This window comes from Notothenia rossii, assembly GCF_949606895.1.
Source record: "Notothenia rossii genome assembly, chromosome: 7".
Lineage (NCBI taxonomy): Eukaryota > Metazoa > Chordata > Actinopteri > Perciformes > Nototheniidae > Notothenia > Notothenia rossii.
In genome coordinates this window covers 20,582,067-20,599,055 of record NC_136905.1, presented here as the reverse complement: position 1 = coordinate 20,599,055, position 16,989 = coordinate 20,582,067, and the positions used below count along the sequence as shown (strand labels likewise).

The window sequence follows — 16,989 nt, the reverse complement described above, 5'->3', positions numbered from 1 at the left end:
TGATCTGTTACTGATGGTCCGATCATATTTTTCAAAAAGATTAAACATTATATGTTCTATAGATTTTACTTGGAGAACGTGGTTTGTTAAAATAAATAAACGTGCTATTTTTATGATAATACTCAAGATATATTATTAGTAAGTTGACATAAAGATCTAACATTGTTGACCAGAGGTGGGAAATAGGCTAACTTGTATACTCAAGTAGGCTACTGTACTTGTGATTTAGAAATAGCCTACTTGTACTTTAGTTGAGTATGTAAATGGTAGGTTACGTAGTAGGCTACTTACCCCACTACAATTCAGAGGTAAATTGTGTAATTGTAGCCTACTCCCCTACATTTATTTAATACGCTACCTTTAGTGACTTACTACAGATTCTGATTAATGATGATACATATAATCAAGTCTTAAATCAGACTTTATAGTTACTCCTGGAGTAAATTCACAAGATACCCTACTACAGTATACAAAGTCATTAAAACTAGCTGCACCTTTATCAGCTTTGAGAACACTTTCATGATCAATCATTATAATGAAAACATGTGATATGCACTTTAAGTATATTGTTATGCTAATCATTTTGCACTTTTACTTGAGTAACATTTTAACGCATGACTTTTACTTGTAACAGAGTATTCCAACATTTAGGTTGGCTACTTCTACTTTTACTTCACACTAGAACCGCCAGGGGTCGCTGTATAGCCTACCTAAAACCACCAACGTGTCGAATGAACAATGCATTGATTTTCAAGGTACAATGTTATTTTATTTATCATACTAGAACACAATGAGTGTTGCCACTACTCGCCGTGGCATGTGCCTTGGCATTTGTGGCATCTCCCACAGAGGCCACAACTTGCCGTGGCAAGTATATGCCACAACTTGCCGTGGCAAGTAAATGCCACAGATGCCACAACTTGCCGTGTCAAGCATATGCCACAACTTGCCGTTAAGTATATGCCACAACTTGCCGTGGCATTTGCGCATGCTGAACGGGAGTTGCCACAAGACGCCAGAGTTAAGAGAAGTTTTACGGTAGCTGCCACTCGCCTTCCGTGGCAAATGCTGATATTTAAACTCGTATTTATCGTGTAAAATGTCGCTGTTTAGGCATGACTTTATCGGACTGATCTGTACACAGGACTGATGTGCGATCTCTATTTTTCAAAAAGATAATAAATTATCATTTATATTCAATTTCACTTGGAATAGCCTACGTTGTTTGCTAAAATAAACAAACGTGCTATATCTATGATAGTAGGCTAAACATAGGCCTATATTGTAATAAAAAAAGAAATATTGGCAAGTGAGCGTTGCAACGCAAGCCCTTGGCAATTGTCGCTTCTTGAGGGGAGTTTCCACTGCTTGCTACGATAACCAGGTGTATTGTTACTGGTAAAGACAAATAATAAAAAAAATAATATCTGTATTGACACAGCAACGTGTACAATGGTGTTATTAGACTTGGCTACAGACTTAGGGCAGCTGTAACTGATTGCAGTTGCCACTGCTAGTGAGATGCTAAGATTTATATTTTATAAATGAGGCAAAGGACAGTTATATTTGATTGTACACATGTATAAATGTGTTATTTTAAATCCAGGCATATGTACTTCATTTGTATTATTTTCGTCGTTAATAAACAGATTAATGTCATTGTATCTGTTTTGTTGTTTAATATTTTAATTCTGGTTGAACATTTTTATTTAAATGCTTCAGATTATTCTTATTAGATATTGATATCAGTGAATCTAAACAAAACATGTTATTCCGTTAAGACAATCATGACAGTATATTAAAAATCAAGACACAATGCATGCTTTTTTATCCACCCTTTTATTGCGTTTTGAAACTGGCGAACAATTTATATTGTTCGAGTTCTTGACAGAACGCTGAGTCATGGGGTAAGCCTACTACGTAACATACCATTTACATACTCAACTAAAGCACAAGTAGGCTATTTCTAAATCACAAGTACAGTACTTGAGTATACAAGTTAGCCTATTTCCCTCCTCTGGTCAACAATGTTAGATCTTTATGTCAACTTACTAATAATATATCTTGAGTATTATCATATAAATAGCACGTTTATTTATTTTAACAAACCACGTTCTCCAAGTAAAATCTATCGAATAATGTTGAATCTTTTTGAAAAATAGAGATCGGACCATCAGTAACAGATCATCAGTCTTGTGTACAGATCAGTCCGATAAAGTCATGCCAAAACAGCGACATTTTACGCGATAAATACGGGTTTAAATATCAGCATTTGCCACGGAAGGCGAGTGGCAGCTACCATAGACCTTCTGTTAACTCTTAACTTGTGGCATTTACTTGCCACGGCAAGTTGTGGCTTATACTTGCCACGGCAAGTTGTGGCATATCTAAGTTGTGGCATATACTTGCCACGGCAAGTTGTGGCATGGTTTTGGCATATACTTGCCACGGCAAGTTGTGGCATCTGTGGCATATACTTGCCACAGATACCACATCTGTGGCATATACTTGCCACAGATACCACGGAGTAGCGGCCTCTGTGGCAGATGCCGGAAGTACTTGCCACTGCCTGCAGATGCCACGAAATGAGCCAGGCCCTACTGCCCGTTTTTGTGCTTAGTGCGTACGCATGGGTGACCGCACGTTTTCCCGTCAAGTTAGTATTTTATAAATCGCAAACATTGCGTAGAAACTGCCGTAGGCCATTTTTTGAGCGTATATCCCTTTATAAATGAAGCCCCAGGTGGGCCCTTATTCCTATAACTTTTTGTGAGGTTATAACATTATATATATTTCTTAACCCTTATGTTGTTTTCGGGTCTCCTGTGACCCGTTTCAAGTTAAAATTATATAATAACTACGCTCTACTGTAGTTTTTTTTATCGGAACAAGTCTTCATGATATCCTCCACAACAGCTAAACACTACAAAACTGATTTTGACAATTTGAGCCAAGTCTGAAGGTCTCTAAAAAAAAGTGTATAATTTGGTGTGTTTTGGACTGAAATAAATTATGGGTCAAAATTGACCCGCGAACACCATGAACTGTAAGAGCTTTCAAAAACAACACAAGGGTTAATCTAATTTGTATTTTGTAAGAAATTGACCAAGAGAAAATCTAATGACGTAAATTCAAGCCCATAATAGATTACTATCCCAGGGTAACGCTGTGAGTTCATACTTTTGTGGGGTTAACTTTGATTAGACAGCTACAGTTTACCATGTGATTCACTATTTGATTTTAAGAATGGGAGGAAGTACTATCCCAAAAGGAAACTAACTTCGAGCCATGCAATGAAAGTACATTAATCTGTCCAGCTGGGGTCACTATTGTGATGTGTTTGAGAAGTAAATAGTAATTAAATCAGTTGCTTATTGTTATTTAAATGCATTTACCATGTGTAAATACATGCTTTATGAGTTTACTTTAATATTAAATTGAATTATAATGGATCTGACTGATTGTAGTCTGTATGAATATGAAAGATAACATAATTCAAATTAAGTTTGATAAGGAACTGCATCCACAATAGATACTTGTACGGTACCTTTTGTAAGGGATAATAACCATTGACTGAAGTAATGGAAACCTTGTACAACTGTAAAATAATAAATGCAATGTAGACTGTATCACGTTATGAATTAAAAGGAATTTATTTGCACAGTTTTCTCTCGGGGTTCCTTATTTATGCTGCATAGTATAACTTTCATAACAGCTTTGTAATCAACATCAAATAGCGCCGCTTTACACGAGGGCTTTTTATTAAACAAACAAACCAGATTGTTCCCACAGGACTAAAAGCCAACACAAAATACGAGGCTGATAAAGAACATGTTGCCCCTTCGCCTCCTGATACAAACAGGTAACAAGATCCCAGGTCCTCCCCTTCTCCTCAGACAGAGTGAACGAGTCAGATAAAAGAAGATTTGCCTCTTACAATATTCTGAAATACTAACGAAAACAAGTGATGGATACACCTGGAAGTGCTGAGCAGATGCAGGATGATGAACCTAAAGACATCGCTGAAAGACCACAATGGGACAATCAAGTTCAATACTTGCTAACCTGCATAGGTTTTACTGTGGGACTCGGTAGTGTGTGGAGATTTCCATATTTGTGTCAAACCTATGGAGGAGGTAAGAGCTTTTTGATGATAACAAAACAGTAAAGTGGGTCGCAAATATTTGACCTTTTTTTAATATTTGGTTTGACAAATATTTTGTATTAATATATCCAAAGGCTCTTACAACACAATGATAAACTATTTACACTGCTTTAAAAGCTGTTACTATCATTTTAATTCCCTTAAATAGCCTACAACCTTTATTTCCAATATGTTAATCTCACTATACAATCAGACGCAAAAACACACTACAACAGTTATACTGAAATGCTTCACAATAGTCACATATTCTTTTTAAACAGTTTTATCTTTAGATTTTATTTAACCATAACTATCCCACTCTCTATTTTGATGAGATGTGGTTTCAGAAATTATGCAAATATTACTTTGCTTCTATTTGCATGTTGTTATCTTGTTTTTCCAGAACACAATTAAGTTGTCACACATTTGTCTCCATTCTTCCTTCTGCCAACGGTGTTGCAGTTTCTCGTCCCTCCCGTTTTTGTTCTTAGTGCGTACGCATGGTTCAGAGTTTACGTGGAGGACCGCACATTTTCCCGTCAAGTTAGTTTTTTATAAATCGCCATCAGTGCGTAGAAACTGGCGTAGGCCATCTTTTGTGCGTACGCACCTCTTATAAATGAGGCCCCTGGTGTTGAGAGCTATTGCTGGGTCTGATAAAGCTCAGATTGTTGATAGTAAAATGTCCAGTAATCATAAACCGAATGACCTTCAAAAATAAAAGGCATTGCCAATGTTTATTTTGAAGTAAACTGATCTCATATGTATTGTGTTATTGTCCCCTATCAGTCATTGAGGCCATTCTTATGACTTTGATTTGCCCTATTTGAAGGGGCGTTTCTAATTCCTTATGCCATTGCGTTGGTGTTTGAGGGACTTCCTCTTCTGCACATAGAGCTGGCCATCGGACAACGGCTCCGCATGGGAAGTATTGGAGTGTGGAATTCAATCTCCCCTTACATGGGAGGATTAGGTGAGAAGGTTCAATCAATACCATTTACTCAGGAAAGCAATAAGCCAAAACAAGGGGATGTACTGTATGTATTTTACAAAATAAAGTTGTGGTGTGCATGATTATCTGGAAATCACTGCCTTTCGTAACATTCATACATTTCTTTGTGAATGTGTAAATGTGGATATACAGGTGTTGCTTCCTTGGCAGTCTCCTTCCTAATCAGCCTGTTCTACAACATGATCATTGCCTGGATCCTCTGGTACTTATTCCACTCCTTTCAAAGCCCACTTCCTTGGAGGGACTGTCCAATAAACTTGAATCATACTGGTATTTTTTTACTTATCTTATCTTTTCATAATAATATAATTTAAAGATAAAGGTTGATTAAAAACTAAAGTAAAAGACAAATAGTCCAATACATTATTTCATGATGAACAATCTCTTTCATACAGGCTATGTAAGTGAATGTGAGAAGGCCTCGGCGGTGAACTACTTTTGGTATCGTGAAACGCTGAACATCACACCAAACATTGAGACCAGCGGCTCCTTTCAGTGGTGGCTCGTACTGTGTCTCGCAACTGCTTGGTGCCTCGTGTACATCTGCTTCATACGGGGAATCGAGACTATTGGAAAGGTAATTTTGACCTGTTCTAAGTAATACTAAAAAAAAACGTTTTGATTTGTTATATCTATTTGTTATATCTTACAGTCGAGATACCAAGAACTCATTAAAACATATTACAACTATTAAAGTAAGACTGGCCTTCTGTACACAGCTACAGTATATAAGATGTAAAAATAAAATGAATATGAAATGCCGCACACATTAGGAGTGCATTCGAGAGGTTACAAAAATCTGTATTTCCGTTTGATTTGAATATGAAATATGTTATCAGCATTTATCTGTTTCAACAGGCTATTTATGTCACAGTCAGCTTCCCATATCTGGTTTTGACCATCTTCTTGATCAAGTCACTGACTCTGCCTGGGGCCACAGATGGCTTAATATATCTCTTCACTCCAGATGTAAGTTTGATATTAGCTTTATTTTGAATTAATGATTGAATGTAATGAATACAAATGGATGTCTAACTAACAATAAGTATGTTCTTTGCAGTGGGAAACTCTTAAGAATCCTGATGTCTGGTTGGATGCTTCTACTCAGATCTTTTTCTCTATGTGTTTGGGCTTCGGAGGACTTATTGCTTTTTCCAGTTATAGTGTTCAGAAGTAAGACCTTTATAAACACTTTTTCATTTTTACAGAATTATGTACACAATAGAAAAATACTATAAAATAAAACTGAAAATGTGCTTTATCTTTGCAGGAATGATTGTGAGAGAGATGCCCTAATTGTTGGATTTATGAACACTTTCACGTCAATATATGCATCCATTCCAATTTTTGCCATTCTTGGATTTAAAGCTAATGAAAACTTTAATAAGTGCAGAAATTGGTATGTGTCATAAAGGGAATTATGCTGTAAACGTTTGTGTTTTTACTTATAATATTTATCAATGAATCAGTACAAAAGAAACATCTATTTTCACAGTTGATTAATGAAAAGATGTCCCCACTAGTTTTCATTATAAGATGTGATGCTTGTACTAGTAGTGTTAACTAATTGAATTTCCTTTGATTTTAGGAACATAATAAGATTGACTAATTCCTTCAACATTGGGAATGAGAACATAACTCTGGAAAACTATGATGACTGGTTTAACCATTTAAACAATACTGATCCCTCAGAGGTCGAAAGCCTCAATCTAAAGACGTGTAACCTACAGACGTTCCTGGATGAGGTACAACGCATCTGTTACTTTGATAATAATTGTAATCGTTTTCTGATTAACCTTTGTGAGGTTGTTGTGTAAGAGATAACGTCTCAGATCCTTCCTGTAGAGTGCGTCTGGAACCGGACTGGCCTTCATTGTGTTCACTGAGGCGGTGATACATATGCCAGGCTCTCAGGTGTGGGCGGTGCTCTTCTTCATCATGCTCTTCAGCCTGGGCCTGTCCTCCATGTTTGGGAATCTAGAGGGGATCCTTACTCCTCTGCTGGACCTGAACATTATTCCAGCCTGGATTCCTAAGGAAGTGTTGACAGGTAAACCAAAATATCTGAGGAGCTTATATGACTCATCACTAGTTTGTATTATAAAATTACAAAAACTGCAAGTAGGGATTATTTTCATTAACAGTTCATTTGTTGATTATTTTCTAGATAAATCAATGGTTCTATAAAATGTCATAAACCAGTGAACAATGTCCATTCCCGTTTCTCAAAGTCTGAGGTGATGTCTTAAAATGTCTTGTTTTGTCAGTCCAAAACCAAAAATAATGAGTTTAATATGATGCAAAACAAAGAAAGGCAGGAAATCTCCATATATGAGGCGAAAAGCTGCATTTTAATCAATATTAGCGTGAATAATGATTTTGCCCTTCGTATTCAAAAGTGTCTTTATCTGTCGGAATGCACACACTTTCAATTCACTGTTAAACAAATACCTTTTGTATGAGTTAATTCACCATTATTAATCATAACAGCATAAAACAAAATCAATTTCCTTTATTGTCTTTTTTGTCTAAAAAGGGCTAATTTGCCTCACCTCCTTTACTGTGGCTCTCATCTTCACGTTGGGCTCTGGAAACTACTGGCTGGGGATTTTCAACAACTACGTGGGATCCATGCCTCTGCTCATCATAGCCTTCTTTGAGATCATCAGTGTGGTATACATCTATGGAATAAACCGGTGAGGTTGTAATTCATGGCATTATTATACTTGCAATATGAAAATATAGTTCAGTTATTTGACTAAGGGTCTCCTTTTCCCTCAGTTTCAATGATGACATTGAATGGATGACAGGTAGGAGGCCCAACATCTACTGGCAGGCCACATGGCGCTTTATCAGCCCTTTGATGCTTCTGGTGGTTTTTGTGGCATACGTTGTAGTCGCGGCTGAAAAGAGACCAACATATAACGCCTGGAACCCAGATTATGTAAGAAAGTTTAAACCGTTTCTTTTCAACATCATTAAGTTGTGTTCGACCTGCTGGATGTTGAAAAAAGACATTGACTTACTCCTTTCCCCCAACAGGTGAACTTCCCCCTTGCTGACGTTCAGCCCTATCCGGAATGGGTTTACGCTATCTGTGTGCTCCTATCTGTCCTTCCTATTGTATCCATTCCTCTTGTGGCTTTCTACAGATTCATGGGCTTCTTGAAGAAGTACATCATGGACAGGAACAACCCAAATCCATACCGAAATGAATAATTTCACGTAGAATTGTAAATGAGCTGTTTTATCTGATTGGCGGTCAGGACTACCAGTGGTACATATTTGTGTGATGTACTGTATTGTTATTTAATAACGTTTGTGATTTTTTCATACCATTTTCAATCAGTTGTATGTTAGGGTATTACAAGTCTCTAATTACATAACATTATTGCTAAAATAGCATATTGGCAGTCGCAGCTGTAATTTCAATGTTTTCGCTAACCTAAATCAAAGAATATTGTTTTTAATTTACAGGACTGTATTTATATTGGTGAAGGAAATGCAAACACTGTCAACTAGATTAAATCAAAGCAAGATAATATCCCTGAGAAGAATATTAAAATCAGGATACCAATGTCTAGAGCTGAATATCAGGCTTTGTTAATATTTGATTAAAGACAGACTTTACAACTGTTAATTTCCTGTGTTGGTGTTTTAAATTGGATGAAACAGAGTGATGGATAACTGTTTTAAATGCTTTGTGATAAAGACATTATTGATTTTCAGATTGATTTTCAGTGCAATTGCTTACAATCTCTGCCACATGAGTTGATGTTAGAAGCAATTTTTGAGTTTCTAGGTAATGTTTACATCATCATCTCATTGTGAACAATATGCATCATCTCGTAAGTCACATTCCCGTCTGTATAAGACATATCTTTTGTTATGTTATATTATAATAATGCTCCTACACTCTGCTAGCTGCAAGACTGATGGAGTGTTGCATGATGCTACCTTTATGTAACTTTTTTTGCATGCCAACAGTGCATGTGGGTGTATGAGAGTAGTAGGACGGGGCTTGTGTGGTCGAGACTGCATGCGTGTGCTCACTGACCATGCGCATGTGTGTATTTTGAGCCATGCGAGTTACACAGTTGTCCTTTTTGTGGTGTGGGTGGACAGTGATATTGTCCCCCCGGTGTCACGTGCTTTGGAATATGCTGGCTGCCTTTGTTGTCCCTCTGCCTGTTCTGCTTTTCTGGCACTTTCATACAATGGTGCACTTGAACACTGTGATGTTATTAAGCCTTTCAAACTACTACAGCTTGAATTCCAGCTCTCAGGAAAGACTAGCATCCCAATGTAGGATACATGGCACAAGATACATCATCGAGGAACAACAGCAAGGATTGAGTGTAACATCAGAACAAAGGTGATGACCCTCCAATGACCAATGAGTGCTTTGATTACTGCCGGTTTGAGAATGCATTTATAGAGCTATGCAAGGAGTCAAGCTGATGCTATTGGGAAGTCTGTTTGTTGGACATGTCTTTTCCTCATTTTCTTATTTGTTCACTATTTGATTTGTGTTGACAAATGGCAGGTGTTATTTATGTTTTTTATATTAAAAAAAGTATTTAATAACAATGTGTTGCAAACCAACTGAAGAGGTTAAAGCAGTTTGCTGAGGTCAAAAGGACACTGTATATTACCTTCAGTTGCATAAAGTTGCTGGTAAAGACAAATAAGTGTATTTAATTTGTGAAGACAATATCATAAGTTGGTTTTTGCCGATCTTTAAAGAATTGCTTTCTAGCATGTTAATAAGTAAAAAAATCCTAAGTGTTTTACACATTCTTGGAATAATCAACAACATAGAAACCTTGGTGTTGGTCCAAGCATCAAGTGATGCTGTGACCTTCAATAATGACACGCTGTAGTATCAACAATGGGACAAGAGTGCGACAAGTTCAACCGTTTTTTTGACCTTTGATCCTACACTAGGAAATGTCCCAGCGAGCAGGTGCCTCCCAGTGTGGGGGGGTTGTGGTGGAGTTTGAGTCTGGCGACATCAGGGATGACAGAGCCAAAAGAGATGTGAATATACCAGGTGAACTCAACTTTAAATCCAACTAGAACTTGTGCAACATATTTGTAGCAAGCATCATGTGTGCTCATTCATTTTGTATGCCTTTCCTCACAAGGTTCAACTCTAATCTACCTCAAGGGTCCCAAGTTTCTCATCTATGTCAGTGGAGCATTGTCAATGTGGGTAAGAATCTTTCCCTGAAAATACAGATTCCTGGAGAAATAGATAAGACTTAAAACCGTAAAGCATGGCAAGGTTGTCGAGATGTGACAGCCTACAAAGATGTCTTAGCAAAACAATACATGATGAAACTCTTTTATGTTGTGTTAAACAGGGAGACCGCATGTGGCACTTTGCAATTTCTGTGTTCCTGATTGAGCTGTACGGCCGTAACCTGCTGCTGACTGCGGTGTTTGGGTTGGTAGTGGCCGGGTCTGTGCTCCTGCTCGGGGCTTTGATTGGAGACTGGGTTGATCGCAATCCCAGGAATAAAGGTATGTGACAATCTCACACCCATTTGAAAATTTGAGCATGCAGTATATATCGTAGAGCAGTGATATATGTCAGCGGATTTCAATCTTGGGCTCAGAAGTCTGCTGGTTTCCTATATCCCCAGGTGGCAAATTGCATTCACACGATATCTCAAGTGTAAATCAGTCCCTGATTTGATAGCTGCACTCAACACCTGCAGGAATGCAGGCTCATATCTGTCAAGGCTAGCATTCATTTTGCAGAGAATATATCATCAATGTTGTGAGAGTCTAAAACTGTGTTTGTTTGTTTCAAATTTCAGTTGCACATGCGTCTCTTTTCATTCAGAACATCTCAGTGACAGTATGTAGCATTGTGCTCATGTTGGTGTTCTCTTATAAGCAAAGGATTGAAGAGATCTGGGATGGATGGCTAACTGTGAGTAGACACTAAATGTTCAAAAAACTACATTTCATAACTTGATACCAAACAGAATACTCACCATGATTATTACACAGAGGAGTTATTGCTGCTGTTGCTCCCTCTGTCCTGTGTCCTTGTTGTCGCTGCTTCTGAGCTTGTGGCTACTCTGTGCTGTCGTAGTAACATGTTGCATCGCAAAACTCACACAAGGTGGTTTGTTATACGGTGGTGATCATCCTGGCAGATGTGGCCAACCTTGCAAGCACAGCACTGACCATTGCCATTCAGAGGGACTGGATTGTGGTTATCACAGGCTACAACCGAGGTCACCTAGCTGGTGAGGGGATTTGTTTTCTGCCAGTGCACATTCGTTGCATTCCATTTTTGTCACATATAAGTGGCTGTTCTTCAGAAAAACTTAAACCACTGAGGTGTCAGACTTTTCTGCTCTCAGTGACCGTCCTCTAGTGGAAGCGCATTAACCTCTGTGTCTTTGATCCTGACAAAAGGAATGAATGCAACCATGAGGCGGATTGATCAGGTGACTAACATCCTGGCCCCACTAGCGGTGGGACAGGTCATGACCCTGGCCTCCAATGTAGTTGGCTGTGGCTTCATCCTGGGCTGGAACCTTGTGTCTCTCATTGTGGAGTTCTTCTTCTTGTCACGGGTGTACCGCATCGTCCCTGCTCTTTCAATCAAACCCCCGGTGCTGGAGGAGGAGGAGGATCAGGTGTTTTTGCAGAGGACAGAGAAGAGAATGTCACAAGGTAAGGATTGAGTCATTTAAAAAAGAAAAAAGAAGATATATATATTTGTGATTTTAACTACCATTAGAATGTAATGTGATTACTAAATTGTGAATTAAGGCCAGTGAGCATCATGGAGTCATTCACTTGCTAAGGGAGCTTTTAAATACACAAATGTAAATGTTGCTTCCCATTAATGCTTCTATAGCGTAATGGAGGATTAGACATCATAAAAAGATACTGATGTAGTGACATTTATGCCAAAATATTTCCATATAGTATTCAACAATCCATATGGGCTACATGTACAGATACGTGTAGACCAGTCTATGGTGTAGACCTGTAGTCAGCATTTGATGTGAGTCTAACATCACATAGAGCATTAAGGGTTCAGAACACCAAACAAGGCTTTAAAATTTATTTTTTTCATCAGGGGAAAGTACTGTTGCACCGCCTCAACCTCAACCTCAGACAGAAGGTAACTGCAACTCGAGCCTCCACCTAAAAGAAATCACCAACCTGCCGTTGTGTTTCCAGAGGTTTCGCTGGCTGGTGAGCACCTGCAAGGACGGCTGGAAGGCCTACTATCGCCAGCCTGTCTTCCTGGCAGGAATGGGTCTGGCTTTCCTCTACACCACAGTCCTGGGCTTTGACTGCATCACCACCGGCTATGCGTATACTCAGGGCATAAGCGGCTCTCTCCTCAGTCTGCTGATGGGTGTATCGGCTATCACAGGGCTGATGGGCACCGTGATGTTCACTAGACTCAGGAAGTCCTATGGCCTGGTTAACACAGGCATCATCTCAAGCTGCCTCCACCTGGGCTGCTTGCTGCTGTGTGTTTGCTCTGTGTTTGCCCCGGGCAGCCCTATGGATCTTAGTTTGCTGATGCCCTATATTACCACCAACTCCTCCACTGACCTTGGAGGGATGGGCAGCCAAAGGCAAAAACACACCTATGCTCTTAGAGGAGGAAGCAATCAACCACTGCTACCAGACCGCTCCTCCATCCACTGGACCAACAACACTGTGCTCTTTGACAACATCCCTTCTGATGCGGTGCCAGAATCTTACATCTCCATCATCCTTCTGTTCTTGGGTGTCATAACAGCACGCATTGGTGAGTAAAATTGTTTAAATTAGTCAATATATTATCAAAATGATTGCGTCCAAATTGAGTCCATATCTTGTATTGATGTACAATACATGGGAATACCGTTAACTGTAGAGCTTTGCCCATTTACAATTGCATTGCAGATAGTATTAGCCAATGCTAGCTTATTATGACTGAATATGCCTTGTTTAAGATAGTTGAGAAAGTATGGCAATTACATTGTCTATCCACCAGAGAGCACTGTTATGTACTGGTTAACAGTAAACTGTCCCATTTAATACATATCTTGTTGATAATAACAGTTGTTTGGGGGAATTTTAACCTTATATTGATAGTGGACAGTAGACTGGCAACATCAATATATGGCATGCGGCGTATACCACTGAGCCACCAGGATCCCCCACTATTACATCATTCAATAATTAGACTTTAAGCATCCCTATAAAAATGTAAATGTCTGTTTAATTAACTATAGGTTATGCTCTAGCAAATGGCTTGCTCAACTTTTAAACCCGAGTGATATCTGTGTTTTAGGTCTCTGGTCCTTCGACCTGACAGTGACCCAGCTCCTGCAGGAGAACATCTGTGAGTCAGAGAGGGGTGTGGTGAACGGGGTGCAGAGCTCTATGAATTACCTGATGGATCTGCTTCACTTCATCATGGTGATCTCCGCACCACAGCCACAGCACTTTGGCATCCTAGTCATCATTTCTGTATTATTCATCACCACTGGGCACACTATGTACTTCCTGTACGCACACAAAGCTAAGAGAAAACGCCGCCTGGACACATAAGGAGCAGACTTTGCCCACACATCCAGGCATGAGATGTTTACCAGCACTGACACCACTCTGCACCTGTGAAATGAATGTCTCCCTCCTGTTCCTACAGCAATCTTATTGCAACCCTCCAGTCCCGTCTTAGTCATTCATTTCAGCACAACACAGCAGGTGTCCCACCTCGGTTGCTTTCTTCCTGCAGGGTCACATGCCATCGCAGCAAACAAGAACTCAGGTGAAAAAGAGTGGGAGACACGCTCTCCCTTCGTGTACATAAGTTGAGGTGGCTACAATAAAAGCAGAAATTATACCTTCAGGGGGAATGTCCTAATCTAATGTACAACAGGACACATACAGTATATAGTGGCTAAGGCACCAGCTCATGCCTATGCAAGCCCGTAGGATTACTGCAATACTTTAATCAAACAAGCCTGTTAACTGACATAGCTTTGTGGATGGGAGGGTGGATGGATACAGAGCTTTTTCTAACCTTCACTCAGTAAAGAACTACCGTACTGTTGTGAGCAACAACTTAACAATAATACATAAAAAAATACAGACAAGATAATATTTCTAAAAGTGGCATCAATGTAACTGATCCGTCCACTTGGAAATATTCCAGGATGTCCTAAAAGGAACATAAAGGGAACTTGATGCGAGTTTGTTCGAGTAGAAAAAAAAGATCTGAAAGGCAGCCCCCCTTTTAATGGACAGAAGTGAAAGGGCTAAGTGTTTCCTTCCCCTGGTTTGTTTCTCTGTGGATGAATCAAGCAAACATTTGCCTTTCTTTAATGCATGTAAACCATGGATTACAACAACAAAGATGTTCATCACGCCATGTACTTGAGTCAAACTTCAATACAAACTATTTCATTCTAATTGATTGTGTACTTAGATAACTACAAATAGTTCAACACTTTATTTCCTTCCCATATAAAGAGTGATATTAATAGTTTAATAGAAATCCAAGAAGAAAGCAATCTTCATTTTGTGACATGTTTGAAATCAGTGATAGCTATATGTTGATAGCAAATGTTGATCACTGTTATTGACGCTGTTGTATTATATTTTGCTTTATTCTTTTGTAGTTCTGATGAACTAAACCTTACCTCAACTAAGAACAAGAACACTGTTGGGAATATAACTTGGGAATTACTCCCAGCTACCATTGTGTTTTCATATCTGCTACATGTACAGTGAAAATAACATCCGAGTTTAACCTTATGTCATACAACCAGCAACACATCTCAATATATTTGTATACTTTTCCTGTGAAATTTCTGTATTGTATGTAGTCATTATTTTTCAGACTGATAATTATGATAATAAAGATGAATGAAGATAGTCTTTGGTCTCAAGTCTTCTGTTTAGAATAATCAACAAACAAATATTGTAATGTAAAATTAAGTGCAACACATTTTACGTTTATTCTACTTAATCTTAAAACACTATACCGATTTATAGCCTGATACTTGTATTAAATCTTCAACTCAACCTTCAAACGTTACGGTAGTAGGCCTACTGGAATCATTCCAATAAAACGGTCAGCCAAATGGATTAATACAGTAGCCTATGTCTGCTCTTCTTTAAATAGTCCCTGAATTTGCAGTCTAAGGTAAATAGTGCTTATACAAACAAATATAGCATCAAAGGTGGAGTCAATTCATTATCAATCACAACTGTAGCACCCACAAAGTTATAATGTTGGCGGGAATACATAAAGTGTAACAGGGGAGATAGCTTGGACTCTTTTTCTTTAAAATATTAACGATATTAAAAAGGTAGGGTAGGTAAGAATGGAGAAACGCTCGAATTTGAAAGTACGCAGCCGAAAAAAATCTGCCCCTTCCTTCAGACTTCCTTACAGAGCCCCTCCTCCAACACACACGAACGCGCACATGACCAATGAGGGCACGAGATAAGTTTGTGCACGAGATGGAAGGCTGACAGGCAGGTAGGCCATCCAGTTATTTTAGCCGGACCGGCTAAAATAATTGGTCGTGCTTTTTACAGCGCCATGGCTTCCACAGATGACATTTTTGTATGTATTTACTGTCAAAGCATTTAATATATTCATTGCTATCGGGATGTTAAGAGCATTCCATGGAATATAATATAATTTCTCAAGTGAATTACCTACCCCACCTTTAACATTTCACAGCCAAGTAAAGTAGTAGCCATATGTAAATGTGATGTATTTTTGTCACCAGTAGAGGTCAATCTGATATTAAATGGGCTTCACCAACATGCCAATTACGGAAAGCTTTAGGGCTTTTTGCATTTTCTCCGCCTAAATAAAACATAATGCATCCACAGTGTCTTACACCATATCGTAATCCTCAGATGTTCTATAAATAGTCATCACCATCATAAAGTAATTATGAAACTGATACCTATCATCCAGAGGAGGACATATGAGGACATGGGAGGGTGGGCAGAATAATGGAAACACAAGAGGGAAACCTTCCAGAATTGAAAGACATGTAAATCCAGTCTGCACTCCAGAGATTCTCATTTAGAGTGTGAAACATCACTATAATGTAAGCTCATCTTAATCAAATGTTCCATATCCAGACACACATGTATCATTGAACATCAATAACAGACAAAAGTATGCACAAGAAGGCAATCAATGATTGGTACCCGCAATTTCTTCCACGATGATACATCCCTATCCAATTGCAGGCCTAATTTGATAAACTAAATTTAGGTTTTAATGGTGCTATCACAATCGCTGTCAGTGGGTAGTTGCCTTGGTAATGATCAGCAGCCATGAGTAGGCTGGTAAAGGCAACTTGCCAAGGAGAGCTGTTGTTGGAGTGGGAGGCTGTTTTACAGGAAACACCACTGAGTGAAAACCTGATGAACATCTATCTTGAAAATAAAAAAACAAAAGTAAAAGTAGTAAAACTACAATGTAGAAATATTCTGTTATAAGTAAAAGTCCAACATTTAAAATGTTACTTGAGTCAGAGTATAAAAGTATTAACAATAAAATGCACTAGAGAATCAAAAGGAAAATAAGTTGTTATGAAAAAGGTCCCAATTTTAAGAATAGAAATAGCATATAATTGATAGTTGACTTTTGAAACATGATTTTGTTCATTGCTTTAAAAGGTCCCATGACATGGCCATTTCTACTGATCATAATTCCATTGTTGAGGTATACTAGAATAGATTTACATTGTTCAATGTTCCACAAAACACATCTATGTATTTTCAAGCTAAAAGTGATACACAATATAAACTGTACACTGTTATCTTT

The 16,989-nt window shown here is 38.5% G+C and overlaps 2 protein-coding genes across 2 annotated transcripts; both read left to right on the top strand.

The window, feature by feature from the left end:
* Positions 1–3,967: 3,967 nt before the first annotated feature.
* LOC307046348 (sodium-dependent neutral amino acid transporter B(0)AT3-like) lies at positions 3,968–8,375 on the top strand (the record flags this gene model as incomplete). Its single annotated transcript, XM_079692747.1, has 12 exons — positions 3,968–4,136; positions 4,977–5,117; positions 5,289–5,426; positions 5,552–5,733; positions 6,015–6,125; positions 6,217–6,329; positions 6,427–6,555; positions 6,745–6,901; positions 7,002–7,206; positions 7,693–7,852; positions 7,938–8,100; positions 8,199–8,375. 12 exons carry the CDS (start codon positions 3,968–3,970, stop codon positions 8,373–8,375), a joined length of 1,845 nt encoding a protein of 614 aa, XP_079548873.1.
* A 1,731-nt stretch (positions 8,376–10,106) lies between these two features.
* Positions 10,107–13,739, top strand: LOC307047544 (ferroportin; the record flags this gene model as incomplete). Its single annotated transcript, XM_079694551.1, has 8 exons — positions 10,107–10,209; positions 10,304–10,371; positions 10,523–10,682; positions 10,982–11,097; positions 11,293–11,419; positions 11,592–11,852; positions 12,265–12,951; positions 13,480–13,739. The coding sequence occupies 8 exons, from the start codon at positions 10,107–10,109 to the stop codon at positions 13,737–13,739; spliced, it is 1,782 nt and encodes a 593-aa protein (XP_079550677.1).
* Between the last annotated feature and the right edge of the window lie 3,250 nt (positions 13,740–16,989).